At 32.8% G+C, this 15,709-nt stretch overlaps 1 protein-coding gene across 2 annotated transcripts in view; it reads right to left on the reverse strand.

The window, feature by feature from the left end:
* The window catches only part of DYNC2H1 (dynein cytoplasmic 2 heavy chain 1), a 357,806-nt gene that overhangs the window by 263,220 nt on the left and 78,877 nt on the right, over positions 1–15,709 (reverse strand). For both annotated transcript variants that reach the window (XM_059930504.1, XM_059930505.1), the window contains exons 40-47: positions 14,813–14,942; positions 11,839–11,994; positions 9,927–10,186; positions 9,005–9,251; positions 7,802–7,953; positions 6,446–6,590; positions 4,367–4,469; positions 3,625–3,792 (exon numbers count right to left, since the gene is read on the reverse strand). In XM_059930504.1, coding sequence (XP_059786487.1) covers positions 3,625–3,792; positions 4,367–4,469; positions 6,446–6,590; positions 7,802–7,953; positions 9,005–9,251; positions 9,927–10,186; positions 11,839–11,994; positions 14,813–14,942 — 1,361 coding nt within the window. The remainder of the gene's footprint in view (positions 1–3,624; positions 3,793–4,366; positions 4,470–6,445; positions 6,591–7,801; positions 7,954–9,004; positions 9,252–9,926; positions 10,187–11,838; positions 11,995–14,812; positions 14,943–15,709) is intronic.

The raw sequence follows: 15,709 nt of genomic DNA on the forward strand, positions 1-15,709 counted from the left end.
AAAAAAAAAAAAAAAACTTTTCCTAATCAAGGTCCTTTGCAATTTGGCTTCAATTTGGCTCCACTGACTGCTTGAGTCTCTTATCTCCCTCTGTACTCCAATATATACCCCAGCTTTCTCAAGCCTTTGATTCTTTGCATATGCTTTTTCCTTTGTCTGGAATGTCCTTCCCCTCTTCTTCACTTAATTGTATCCTTTAATATACAGTTTGATTTCCTGTAATTGCTCAAAAAAATTAAAGTCTTAGGTGTTAATTTAACAAAATACCTTATAGGACTTATGCTGAAAACTATACAACACTGATGAAAGAAAGCAAAGAGTATCTAAATAAGTGGACAAATATATTATGTTCATGGATCGGAAAAATTAACATAAGAGGTCAATTCTTCCCAAACCAATATACAGAACTAATACAAATCCTACCACAATCTCAGCAACATTGTTTATATATACAAGATTATTCTAAAATTTATATGGAAAGGCAAAGGAACTGAAATAGCTAAAACAATTTTAAAGAAGAAGGAATCAGTCAATTGAATTTTAAGACTTATTATACAGCTACAGCAATCAAGACAATGTGGTATTGGCAGAGGGACAGATACATCAATGGAACAGAATCAGGAACCCAGAAACAGACTCACACAACTAATTTTTGACTAATGTGCAAAAGCAGTTCAAAGCAGAAGGGTAGCCTATTCAACAAGTGGTGCTGGAACAAGTGGACAACCATAGGCAAAGAAATGAACCATGACCTAAGTCTCACTCTTTACACAGAAATTCACTCAAAATGGACCACTGACTTAAAACATAAAACTATAAAATATTTAGGAAAAAAAAGTGGAGAAAATCTTCAAAATCTAGGACTAGACAGAGTTCTTAAACTTGACACCAAAAAAGCCTTAAAAAGAAAAATTAATAAATTGAGCTTCATAAAATTAAAACCTTTTTTATCTGTGAAAGACTCTATTAAGAAGATGAAAAGACAAGCTACAGAGTGGGAGAATATATTTGCTAACCACATATGTGACAAAAGAATAGCATCTAAAATACATAAAGAACTCTAAAAACTCAATATTAAAAAAAAAAATCCAATTAGAAAATGGGCAAAAGACACAAAGAGACATTTCACTGAAGAGGACATACAGAAGACAATTAATCATATGAAAAGATGTTCAACTTCATTAGCTGTCAGCAAGATGCAAAATAAAACCAATATGACATATCAATACACACTTATCAGAATGGCTAAAATAAAAAAATACTGAGAACACCCAGTGCTGGCAAGGATGTGGAGCACTTGGATCACTCATATATTGCTGATGGAAATGTAAAATGAAATACAGCTACTCTAGAGAACAGTGTGGCAGGTTTTTTTTTTTTTAAACTAAGCATACAAGTACCATTCAACCCTGCAACTGCATTCCTGAGCATTTATCTCAGAGAAACAAAAATCTCCACACAAAAACCTGTACATAAATGACTATAGCAGCTTTCCTCCTAATAGTCAAAAACTGAAAACAACTCAGATGCCCTTCCACAAGTAAATGGTGAAAGAAATGGTAGCATGTCTAAATATAATACCTACTCAGCAATAAAAAGGAATAAACTACTGAAACACTCAAGAACCTACATATATCTCCAGAGAATTATTCTGATTGAAAATAAGATTGTTGAAATGACAAAATTGAACACAGAAAAGATGGGTGGTTTCCAGGGGATGGAAGAGGAGTTGATCTATTTTAACTGTATCAATGTCAATATCCTGGTTGTGATATTATACTATTTTTGCCAGATGTTACCGTTGAAGGAAAACAAGTAAAAAGTACATGTGCTCTCTCTGTTGGTTCTTACAACTGTACATGAATCTACAATTATCTCAAAATAAAAAATTTATTTTAAAAAATTTCAAAGTAACTTCCTCAAAAAGGAATTAGTCTCTACTCTTCTACACCCCTAAAATCTAGCATTTATCCCAAATATATTCAGAAAAGTTATATTAATTGTAAAACACTTCACGCTCTATTGTATTTACCAGTTTAACCATCTATTTGCATAAATCTTTGTGGCACCTGAACATATTAGCAATAGTTATCATTGTAAGCAAGGACTTTCACATCTGTATCTGCCATTAGATAACAAGTTTCTTGAGCACAAGAATGTATCTAGTTTATTTTTCAGTATCCAAAATTAAAAAATTAATTTTGGATACTTAAAATTTTTAAGGATCCAAAATTTTTCTTAATAATTTTTCTTAATAGATATTCTACTATGTGAAAATCATATTTGCCTGGATCTAACATATATCAAGCCTGTATTTTTTAAAAAATACAACCCTTCATTAAAAAGTAAAATACTGAGAAAAAAATATTATTTATTGAGTCCTACACAGGAGACTCTAAAAGATACCAAATTCTAGAGAATTCAGATAAGACACTGATACTATCTAATGCCCAAAGGATATGTCACTTTCTTTGCAAGACGAGACACTATTAACTCAATTTTTAGACTGAGAAACATGGCAGCATTTGAGAACAAGAGCCTTTCCATGCTAAGACATGAAAACTACACGCCACAATGACATAAAACCTCACTCAAAATCAAGCCGACTTTGAACTATTAACAGGCTTCTCTCAGCATTTCATCCTGTCTTAGGTTCTTTTGAACTTATTTCCTGATTCTAAGGCTCAAGCAGCACCTAGAAAATTCCTTCTATCAATCTTAACATCCTTTTCACCTTCAAGACTCCCCTTGGCTTATGTCATTACGACCCTGGAACCAATACCAAATCTAGAAAGATACAACATAATGTATTATATGAAATATTTTTGAAGGCTTGCTTTACACTCTAATAGAATAGAAATTCATTTTGTAGCTTGAAAGCAGTTTTATTAGGAAAGAGTTCCATATTATAGTCATCCTCTGTCAAAGGCCTTTTCAACATGTTGATTTTCATTTTATATGCATCACTCCCACAGCATTTCATAATGCAAATTGGTCATTAAGCAGTAATAGTTGCAAATGCAACATAGCTCCTTTGACTGGTGCTATGCTTTGTTTGTTTATCATAATAATGGGTGAAGCTGATAAGAGGGTACACAAGAAGTTCTGTGCTAACGACGTTATGAGTAGTGACAGGAATGAGTCACTTTCTCAAGCGAAAGTTCATTATAATCAAATATGGATTTTCACTATGATCTTTAAGTATCACACACACATGGCTATTTTTATTAGTAAAAGTCCTTCAGGAAATACAATTTTGAATTGCAAATGTTAAACACTACGGTCTGAACAACCCTTTCCAAGAAAACAATTATCGTCATCATATTTTGTTTGGAACATAATTATTGAAATCTAGCAAAGAAGACAGAGCATCCTCTTATGGTAAAAACATTAAAATTATCCAAAGTTTTGGGTTTTTTTGTTTTAATTGATTTTACTGAAGTATAGTTGATTTATAATGCTGTGTTAATTTCTACTCTACAGCAAAGTGATTCAGTAATACATATATAAATTATCCAAAGTTTTGATTTGTTTAGATATATGAAATCATGCTATCAGTAAGAAAAAAAAATTGAAAGTTCTCATAACTTTTATATATTTACATAAACTCTGTAACTATATTACCTGCCATATTGTCTAGTACATCTGAGCCCCAGTCTCCTTGAAACACTGATGTTAAAATACTGTCAAATAAATGAAGTTCCTTTGCACCAACAATTTTGTCACGAAATAAGCGCCGTGCTTCATATGCTACAATTTCTAATACATAATCTAGAGGATGGTTTGAGGATCCTAAAAAAGGCAAAATTTTCTTTAATTATAATAAAATTCAAATGATTTAAAAATGGTCTGTTTCAACATAATATTAGAAAGAAATAGAGAATGAGAATCTACATACCATAATTTTGGCATCAGATAAATAGAATAAAGGGAAAAAGAGTTAGAATTCATTTTGTTAATGAGTTGGTAAACTTTTTTGATTCTTTAAAGGATACGTTAAACACTATTATCTCTAGTTGTTCAATAAAGATATCAATCCCCAAGAGCATATTAAACATGCTTTGGCTACAAAGGATAACGATTATATTTTTTTCCCAAATCAAGTTTTAATAGTGACAATCATAGTTTAGGAGAGGAAGCATAATAAAATATCATAATTTTAATATCATGTTTAAATTTAATATTAATATTTAAATTTAATATTAACATTTTAATTTTTAAAATACTATAATTACAATACTCATTTACCTATTACAAATATAGCATACAGCATAAACACACACACACACACACACACACACACACACACACAATATGACATTCTAAAGAAAGATAAGTGATTTGAAATCATAAAAGCAAAACTTACCTCCTTCTAAATCATATCTGAATAAGCCAAGAACCCACTGGGTAAGGATGCAAGGAGTAAAGAAATAGTGGCTATAATCATCAACTGTAAATTTGGCCCGCACCTGGAAAAAATATAGTAAATGATCTGTCTACTCTCTTAAATATATAATCATGCTATAAATTTTTCAGTCACCTTAAAGTCATAGAATGTCAATTCCTACCAGTGGCTGGAACTGTATTTCAATATTACTGATTTCCTCAGTTATCTTGTATTCTATATTTTATGCATTTAAAAACATTATCTAAGAGAGGTTGCTCATAAACTTCAACAAACTGCCAAAGGTTGTCCATGGAAAAAAATAAAAGGTTAAAAAGCCCTGCTAAAGAAAGGAATTCAAGGAAAGCTAACCTAAATTTTATAAAATGGTAGCTATAATTCCAAGGTGCTCATGGGTGCAAGACAGACCCATTTTATAATGGTGGGACCCACAGAGCTATCTTATGTTCAAGAAATCATTGAACATTTAACAAATCAAAGCGCCACAACTCAACATATAACCAACGAGAGAAGAGCCTCTCCCTTCCTCTCTACGGATGGAGCCACTGCTCTTATTCTGGCCTTGACTGCCTAACATTTGAATTAATTTAGAAAAACATAGCCTTATCTTTCTCCACTTCTACTCCAATACTACAAAAAGCATCTTCCACAAACACTTCCATAACTTTCGCATGCTATTCCCTTTACCCAAGGAGACCCTCTTTCACCTCCAGCCACTTTGTGAATTTCTCTTTATTTTTCAAAACTTAGATCACATTTCTTCTCCTCTTAAAATTTACAATAGCCAGGACATGGAAGCAACCTAAGTGTCCATCGACAGATGAATGGATAAAGAAGATGTGGCACAAATATACAATGGAATATTACTCAGACATAAAAAGAAACGAAATTGAGTTATATGTAGTGAGGTAGATGGACCTAGAGTCTGTCATACAGAGTGAAGTAAGTCAGAAAGAGAAAAACAAATACCGTATGCTAACACATATATATGGAACCTAAAAAAAAAAAATGGTTCTTAAGAACTTTAGGGGCAGGACAGGAATAAAGATGCAGACATAGAGAATGGACTTGAGGACATGGGGAGGGGGAAGGGTAAGCTGAGACGAAGTGAGAGAGTGGCATGGACATATATACACTGCCAAATGTAAAATAGATAGCTAGTGGGAAGCAGCCACATAGCACAGGGAGATCAGCTCGGTGCTCTGTGACGACCTAAAGGGGTGGGATAGGGAGGGTGGGAGGGAGACGCAAGAGAGAGGAGATATGGGGATATATGTATATGTATAGCTGATTCACTTTGTTATAAAGCAGAAACTAACACACCATTGTAAAGCAATTATACTCCAATAAAGATGTTAAAAAAAAAAAATCTACCACACACAACAAAGCTATTCACTCTCTCTTCCATGCTATCTCTGTAACTGGTACATATTGTTATTGATAGACTTATTACACTGTATTAATAGTTTATTTATATGATCAGGTCCCTCATTAGACTGTGCATTTCCAGGGAATAGCGACTCAGTCATCTTTGTATCCCTAGGATTGGCACTGGAAAGAGAAGGTACTCAATAAATATCTTCTGCATCCTTAATGCCTATTTTCAAGTATCATCCCACTTTATCAGAGTATTTTAGACATTTCCTCACAGATAAAGGAAAGAAATAAACATCAAGAACTACTCTCGGTTTTGAAGCCTGAAAGACAGAAACTGATAGAAGTCAGGAGAAAGATCTAGTTTTGGAAAGAAGATGAACCCCACTGTAAATAAGCTAAATTTGAAACCAAAGCAGAATGACCATCTACCCACTGATTTATTCATTCAATATTTATTGGGTGTTTATTAAAAACTATGCCAGAAGATACAATAATGACTAACGCACACACAAGCATCTGTCCTCACAGAGTCACTCTCCAGTAGAAAAGTATAATAAACGACAGGAAAAGAAAGCCTGAGCATCAACACAAATCAGGATTAAAGGTAGCCCTTTGGGAGTAATATCAATAGACATGAAAACTACAGTGTAAGTGAATATATACCTGTTCATACACTTGTACCATAGATCCTGCTAAGAGATAAATTTTTGACGAAGAACCCCAAATAGTATGATTCCTCAGATTTTTATGTAGAACTGGTTCCAAATATGCTCCATAAATTGTCTGTAATTGCTCTCTTTCTGGGTAACTAAAAAAAAGCATATACGAAAGAAGTTGAAATAAATCAACATTCTAAACTATTTTTTTTTAAAGATTTTTTTAGATGTGGACCATTTTTGAAGTCTTTATTGAACTTGTTACAATATTGCTTCTGTTTTATGTTTTGGTTTTTTGGCCACGAGGCATGTGGGATCTTAGCTCCCTGACCAGGGATCGAACCTGCACCCCCTGCATTGGAAGGCGAAGTCTTAGCCACTGGACCACCAGGGAAGTCCCCTAAATTATTATTTTAATGTTAAGTTATAGCAGTGGTTTTCAAACTGTGTGGTTTTCAAATTGTAAGGCCTAAATACCTCCAAGGTTTACTCAAGGGCTAAGGCCAGGCTCACAGTCCCTATTGTTACTTCAACTAAATCAGATCCCTGATTATCTGTTTTCAAATACTAAGGATTCTAATAGAGGATTCCAATGAAATTACTTAAAAACATAATTGTTTAAAAGACCACTGATCTTTAGAAAGGGCCAAAGGAAAATTCTGCTTAAGAAAAAGCATTTTGAATTAAGTATAGTCTGTACAAACAGCAGTAATCCACCTTAGAACTACAGAAGTAGAAAACAACAAATAAAATCAACCTGTTTCTCCCAAACCAAAATCTATTTCAGTACAGCTTAACTGGTTGCTGTAACATTTCTAAAAGAAGAATGTTAATAGACGGGGGCAGTTTAGCGTGAAAGCACAAAAACAAGATTTTGTAAGGCAAAATATAACAGAGGATGCAGCGTCATAAAATTCGAGTCCATGTAACAATTATGGACCATGGAGATGGATGGGTATGTTACGATCAATATTATCAGCCACTAAATGACCTAACTTTACTTTGTTAAAATTTAAATTCTCTTTTTAGTTATCTTCATAAAATTTGATTGTATTTTTGTTTTAAATAACCCATAAAACATTTAAATCTAAAACCCACCATTCAGATTCCTGAGATTGACATTTAGAGACAATACAAAGCAGTTATGTTTTATTTCTAATATATAACAAGCATTGATTAAAGACTTCATCACCCTAAATTACTGCCTACAGTTTAGGAAGGATAGGAAAAAAATAACATCAGAGCTTAAATTTGACTATTTTTATATTCTACATTTTGAAGTAATATCATTAATATATACCTTTCATAAAATGCAATGTATGTCTCCCCAAGTCAAAAAAACTTTTAATACAATGATACGTACTCTACAGCGCAAAGACGAACAATAGAAGTAAATCTGGTAGTAAGCTTATGTCTTCCCAGTCTTCCTCCAGCTGACACAGAAGCCACAATTTGAATATTTTCTAAACCAACCCATTCCAAATTTTCATCATAAAATCCTTGATATGTCAATACCTATTTGACAATAAATATATTTAAGTGTTTTATGCTTAAGATTTTCTAATCATGATATATTTTGCATAAAATTCAATTGTTTCCAAATTCAATCATCATCAGAAGATAATGGTTACTGGGAAATGGGGGGGATAAATTGGGAGATTGGGATCAACATATACACACTACTATGTATAAAATAGATAACTAATAAGGACCTACTGTATAGCACAGGGAACTCTACTCAATACTCTGTAATGACCTATATCGGAAAAGAATCTAAAAAAGAGTGGATATATGTATAGGTATAACTGTCACTTTGCTGTACAGCAGAACCTAACACAACATTGTAAATCAACTATACTCCAATAAAATTTTTTTTTTAATTTTAAAAAGACTCTGTGTTCAGTTAATGTTAGCTGAATTATCCTCATTTTTAAAATGCTTTTCAAATAAATATTAAAATCCAGGTGATAGTATAAATCCACCAGCAATTATCAAAAAAAAAGTGAAAGAAATCAGGAAAAATATAAGAATATTTTTTTCTATAAATATTTTATTATATTCTGCAGTTATATAGAAAAGCAAAATGTGAACCAATATGAGTATATTAAGCTCTAATTTAGAATTCAGAGTTTCTAATTTGATGTAAATCGCATAAAGAAAAAAAATCTTCCACAGTGACTGAAGCATGACTGAGGAAGTCCAACTGCTCTCAGAAGAATGCATACCTAAAAGAATGAAGCAAAAACTTCCCCAGCTCCAGCACCATCCCCAGCTTCTGCTTTCCTCCTTTTTTTAGGAATAAAGGGTAGGTAAATGGTGTAGGGTAAAGGTTGTTTTTACTCTTTCTGTCATATATCATCTCGATGTAATACTAATTTTTAGATGGAGGAAGATCAAAGAAAGTAGCCCTGGAACAAGTGTGGGATGCTTCAAGAGTTTAATTTCCATGACACATGCTAGATAAAACTAGCCCTAAAGAGGAAAGCAGATTTTCTATCTATAAGAAAAGTTAATGAAATTAAATTGTTTCCAATTATATCAAAACACTTCAAGTGATAAGACCCACCTGCTGCAGGAAAGCTACCAAAGTACTGGTCCCCCATTTATCAAGCTTGGGTAGGTTGATATCTTTTAAGTACAGAACAAGTCTCTCACAGTCTTTTGGTCTATACACTCGACCAGTATTAGTACTGATTACCATGCAAGTCTGGCTCAGTTTCTGCAGGAGATGCCGAGAAGTAGTTTGTGCACTACAGTGAACTGTAGCAATTTGAGTGGACCGGAGTTGGGAAAAGGCATACCTGAGCAGCATCCTAAGAAAGATATAAAACATTTGACTTTGACAATAAAATACTTTTTATATTCAATACAAAATTTCTATTTTTAAATATTTCCGTTTCTAAATTACGTATGATGTTTAAGGGAAAAGTGGTAAAAATAGATATGGTTTCCATGACTATCCATAGCTATGAAGGTAAGCTTTCTAATTTTTAGACTGGAAAAAAAGTTAAAAAAAATTACTATGACTTTACAGAATTGTTTAATTATTACTAGAAATGTGAAAATAATAATCTATATTTCCTTTATTTCCAAAAAACTACACTCAGGAGGCACTAGAAATAGGTTGAATTCCACTGAATTAAAAGCTATTTTTAAATAGCTAACTTCAAGATTCATTTTTTATAACTACAGCATACAGTAGTTTGCGAGTACATCAGGTATTCACTTTTTATGATTTTACGCACAGATTCTTTTTAAGAGTATCTTCTTCAATTCCATTGGAAAACACACAAGTTGGCAGAAAAAAGGACATATTTTTCTCTATAGTCATATTATTTTTACAAGTAGTGACAATAAAGAGTCCTTCATGAAAATGTAAATGCTACTTTAACCAAAAAAAAGGTAACAAAAGCTGTTAAATCATTTTAAAACAGGAGAGAAGCATAAATCCACAATATGCACCTCGATTAACATTTTTCTACTCTTACCCTTTGCCACATCCTTCTGGTCCGACAAGAATAAATGGCTGTTTAGTGTCAGAACTTAACCAAGGTTTGAAATAATCTAGACCTCGTTGCATGTCAGGAGTCTGAATGACTGGAAGAGTTTGGCTATTACTGAAATCATCAGCAGTCAAGTTTTCTGGCTTCTTCAGCACATAAGATGCTAATCGTCCTCTACTCGAGTCATAGTAGGTGTCCATTGGTTTGTGAGGGTCTGGAGGAGATTCTCGTGCCCAATTAAAAACCTTAAGAGGAAAAAGTTGTGATAGATTTTCATATACAGTGCTCCAAACAGAGTATGTGAAATTTTAATTCTTTAAAGTAAATGCTCCAAAGAGAATCATCTTACTTTAAAAAAAAAAAGGTCACATGCACTAAACTTACCTAATATCCTTAATAATTATAGTAACATTTTATCTGAAATATTACTCTCTGAATGATCATTTAAGCAAATAAAAGTCATCTAGTTCACACATGTTGTATAAATATATTCAACTTTTAATTGAATTCTTATGAACACTAAATTACAAATTGTACAATGTAGCACTCCTAGACCCTTCATTTCCAGTACATTTTGGTACTGCACATTCCACTGTCACCACCCCTGCTCTCAACTTGTTCTTCTTTCTTACACGAAAAACTGTTATCTGCACAGATACACAGCAGAGAGTTAGCCCCTAATGCCACTCTTCAACAGCTTTATTCTAAACTTTGGCAATAAAATGTCTGCTTAAAAGCAGCATATAATATGACATTGAGTGGTAGCAGTGAGAAGCATCTGGTAACAGAGGCAACAGAACAGCCATGGAAAGAAAAACAGAACAGAGAAAGCAATAAATGGTGATATCAGTGAAACAAAGTGATAAAAATGCAGAAACATAATGTTGGAGCCAATCCAAAGGAATATGTGTTCAATTATTTCAACAGAGGCCAACAGGAAGAAATTCCTTAATATGTAGAATTTAGTTTTATAAATAACGTGGATAAAATATACCTTTGCATTTAATAAAGAAAAGATTTATAATGATTACTCCATCCAAGCATTCCTAACTGCTAAAACTCTTCTGGTTAAAAAAATGATTAAAAATATGTTATTTTAAGATTAAAAATGAATAAAATAATTATATTTATTTACATAGCCTAGTATCAAAAATATCTAACAAAAAAGGTATAGTCCAAACTTTAGCCTATTAAATATTATTTTATAAAATTTTAATAACATCATAAAATATCACAAACTAGTTCAAAGGAAAAAATAAGTATATATGTACCTATGTACTTATACAGACAGTCCCCAACTTAACAATGGCTCGACTTAAAGATTTTTCAAGTTTACAATAGGGTGAAAGTGATACGCATTCAGTAAAAACCATACTTTGAATTTTGATCTTTTCCCAGGCTAGCGATAATGTGGTAAGATACCTTCTTGTGATGCTGGGCAGTGGCAGTGAGTGGCAGCAAACTGCAGCTCGGGCAGTCAGCCACAACATCACCAGGGTAAACAACTGATATGCTCACAACCATACTGTTTTTCACTTTCTGTATAACAGTCAAGAAATTACATTCTATTTGACATTTTATTATAAAATAGGCTTTGTGTTAGATGATTTTGCCCAACTGTAGTCTAATGTACATGTTCTGAGCACTTTAAGACAGGCTAGACTAAGTTATGATATTTGATAGGTTAGGTGTAGTAAATGCATTTTCGACTTAGGATATTTTCAACTTATGATGGGTTTATCTGGATGTAACCCCATCATAATTCGAGGAAGATCTGTATATAAATATATTACTATTGTACTAAATGCATAATTTCAAAATTTTGAAGTTCTATACCAAGGATCAATGAAAATTAACAAAAAATGTTGACTAAACATAGGCTTTAAATGTGTATTACCTCTTTGGTGAATTCCAGACGTGACTTCATGTTCAGATTTCCACCCAGCCCCCTTATGAGATTAATAATAAATTGATCATGATCTCTGCATCCATGTAGATGTGATAAACCATTCATCACAGTCCCAACCAAACTTGTTTCTACCACATAGTCATTCTGTTGATTAAAATCCATGTTACAGACAAAAGGTAAATATTAACCAGTAAATTAGAACCATACACAGATTGATGTTTACTTATCTTTTCAAGGATCATCTTTAAATTAATCCCCCTACTCAAGTTATAGAAAGTTTAGATTTCAATTTATATATATAAACTTTGAAAATAAAAAGTAATCATAAAAACACAATTGTGTATTTCTAGCTGAAAGTGCTGGAGTCCTCAAATAGATACACAGTCTGTTTACTTCCTAAACCTGAAGAATATTTTTTAAAAAAGGTAAATCAATGAGCATTCGTCTAAAAGTAATAGTCCCTCATTTCCTCTTGCTAATAGAAAAGAAGCTAGAGGCAAAGGCTAGATTAATGGCTCTGGACAAGAAAGAAAAGTAAAAGCAGGCTTAAAAACAATTTGGAACTTTTTCTCTACACAGAATTTTAAAATGAAACTTTTGGACTCCGGTGGTGTAGATGATTTTGATCTGTGGACCTCTGGGGCCCTGTGTAACTGCCAGGGAGTTAGAAGGGGAAAGCATTCTCATTCTTTCTCTAAGTATTTGCTGAGAACCAATTATGCATTAGGATCTGTATGTGGTGCTAGGTATTTTTTTAAAAAGGTGAATTAAACAGAGCACTTGTCTTAATGGAAGTCAAGTCTAGTAGAGGAGATGGTTAACACGTTGTGGCAGAAGCTATAGAGCACAGGAAGAGTGTATTCTAAGAAAGGATAACTCAGATTGAGGGCTCAAGGTCTCTTTGAAAAAGGTGACATTTAAGCTAACATTAAAAGAATGAGATCTATCTGACATGCAGAGAACACAGCATATGCAATGGTAAGCCACCAGCGTATTTAAGGAATTAAAAGATGCTTATCCCTGAGTAAGCAAAGGGAGAGCAGTTCAAGTCAGAAAGGTAGGCAAGGGCCAGGGAATGTGCAATTGTATAGGCCATGGTAAGGAGTGCAAATTTTATTTTCGGTGCCTTTAAACGTTAAGAGGATCAAATGACCCAATTTATATTTTTTTAAAAAAGCACTCTGCCTGCATAATAAATATTTTTCAAAGAATGGAGAAATAGGTGGAAAAATGGGAAAAAGGGAGGAGATGGGTAGAAATCCAATGGCTTAGGCCATACTAAGAGTTCTAGGCTTTAAAGGCAAGATAAAGGAAACCTATATATTTACTTCTAGATTGTCTGATTTGTTAAATACAAGAAAGTAAAGCTCTAGTTATAAATAAAATCAGCACTTGACTAGATCATTCATTATAGTATATCTCTCAGAATCCGAACATGGTGAACAAAGCACAGAATAAAGAAAGAAGGAACACTCAACACATAAAAAAAATTTCAAAAAATAACAGGGACCTGACCTCAGAACAGAATTCGTTTATTTTCTAACCGAATCTTTGGTATCCACTCCATGGTTTAATAATCTTTTCCTGTTATCATTTTTATAGTCACAAACCCCTTTTTTTCAATACATTCTGTCTAGTATTATATTTCTCATTCTAACACTAACCACATGCAAGTAGATGACCTCAAGGTATTTGCATTGGAGAGCCTTGTTAGGCTCTGTATGTTTTATATTAATGAAATAATAACACACCCACTGAAAAGGTGCTACAAACATAGGCATCAGGTATTTAATTAAGCTCATATACGCTGATTCACTACTCTGTTATTAACAAACTTTGGTTCTGGGGATACAACAAGGACTACAACAGGCTTAGTGTCCTTGCCCTCAAGGTGCTTATAGTTGAATGAAAGCAATTATAATATAGTTGAAAGACACAGTACATTGCTGCAGAAGCACAAAGAGGTGGACAGCTCAGTCATACTGAGGGCTGGTGGGAGTGGTTCTTCCCTGAAGTCTCCAGGGAAACCTATCTCATTTGCATCATTTCCTCCCAAATCCCTATTCCTCCATCATTCATCCTTACAAAAAAAGTTTAGAAAACTAAAGTGAGATTGCCATTTCTCTACATGATTTGTTCAACCCCAAGTACTGACCTATAAATCAAGTTCAGATTAACAATCAGATACTTTAAAAAAAAAAAACCTCATTGCTATTTATTTCCTCTATTTTTATATGTTCATGTTTCTTATAAAAGCAATGACATAAAAGAAAAACCAAGAAAATTTGAAAAAATCACGTAGATACATGAAAATTGTCTTCTTTGCATGCTAAACTTCTCTTCATGCTTCAAATTCAAAATTAAATGTGATCACCTTTTTAAAATTCTCCTAGAAGGCAGCAATACTCTCTTCATCCTGTTATATTGTGATTATCTTTTTACATGTCATTTTCCTCCATGAGACAAACCCTTCGCAGGGAAAGTGATTGTCCTGTTAATGTTCACCTCACAAAGTCTCGTCTAGGGCGTCTATTAGATATTCAATAGATTTTTGTTGAATAAACGAATGTTTTAATAATGTTATAAATAACTCACCATTCTTTCTCTACTTTAGTATTAACTTGTCATTATTTTTAGCATGATATATATGCAGATATTTATTGACACAGTAAAATGTGACAGCAAGATGGGTTTGCTAGTAAAACTTAGAAAGGCATTCCAATGTTCAAGATTTTTAGGTAAGCAGTGCAAGGTATCGTGGATGGAAGAATTAAAGTGTTTTAAGACTAACACAATAAAAAGTTATACCATGAAATACAGTGGGACAGCAATGAAGACATCTACCCCTCACTCACCCTCATATTCTGTCAGAGCTCTTATACTAAAAGGCAGTTAAATGTAAGCAACACTCAATCATTATACTTCTTGCCTAAATAATTATGAAATATTATAATTATCTTACCTGCTTTAGAACCCATTGTAAAGCCTTTTCAAAATAATCCCCAATCCAGTTTTCAAGATTATTTCTATATTTAGGAGGCTGGTTCCTCAACCAAGATTTTATCAGAGAATTAAGATCCGTCTCTTCATCACTGAAACACATTAACAAACATGTAAGAAACTATTTAGAAAGAAATGGTGAATTTACTTTCAAAATAAATTTCTGCTCCAGTAAACATTCTACACATGTACTCTATCTGCTAGTATATAAGAATTCACTTTATTTACTTCCGTATATGTATGTGTGTATATATTACTTCTACATATATACACACATACAGGTATATATATACATATATATGTCATTTTCTATAAAGCAAATAAATTTCATCTATATCATTATAAGTATAAATTAAAGAAGAATTACACATCTACAAGTTAGCCAAAAAGTGGTCTAAACCCTTCCTACCCAAAGTGTGGTCTACAGAATCCCGAGTCCCATCCCAGACTTAATGAAGCAAAATCTTCACTTTAACAATATCCCTGGGTGATTCAAATGCACATTAAACTTCAAGTTGCACTGCATCTTAATGCAGATCTTTAAAAGTACTTTTTCTTTTTCTCTGTCCCCAAAAAAGCCAAATACCTAAATTCCCACGCCACTACTGAAACTAGAAGATCACCCTAAAGTAAAATATATTTTTTTTAGCAAAGCATTTAATTATATAACATCCAATGATTGAAATTAAACATAATATAGACATCTTATTCAAAATTATATGTTGCATATTTGTAAAAATTATAGTAAAAACAACTCATAGATTAATAATTTTAGAAGTTACAAGGGCTCATAATTTTATCATTTTTCCCATCTTCTACCAGTGTTTCATAGCAACACGAGTAAATACTGAGTCCCTGA

Source organism: Balaenoptera ricei, chromosome 8 (genome assembly GCF_028023285.1).
Source record: "Balaenoptera ricei isolate mBalRic1 chromosome 8, mBalRic1.hap2, whole genome shotgun sequence".
Lineage (NCBI taxonomy): Eukaryota > Metazoa > Chordata > Mammalia > Artiodactyla > Balaenopteridae > Balaenoptera > Balaenoptera ricei.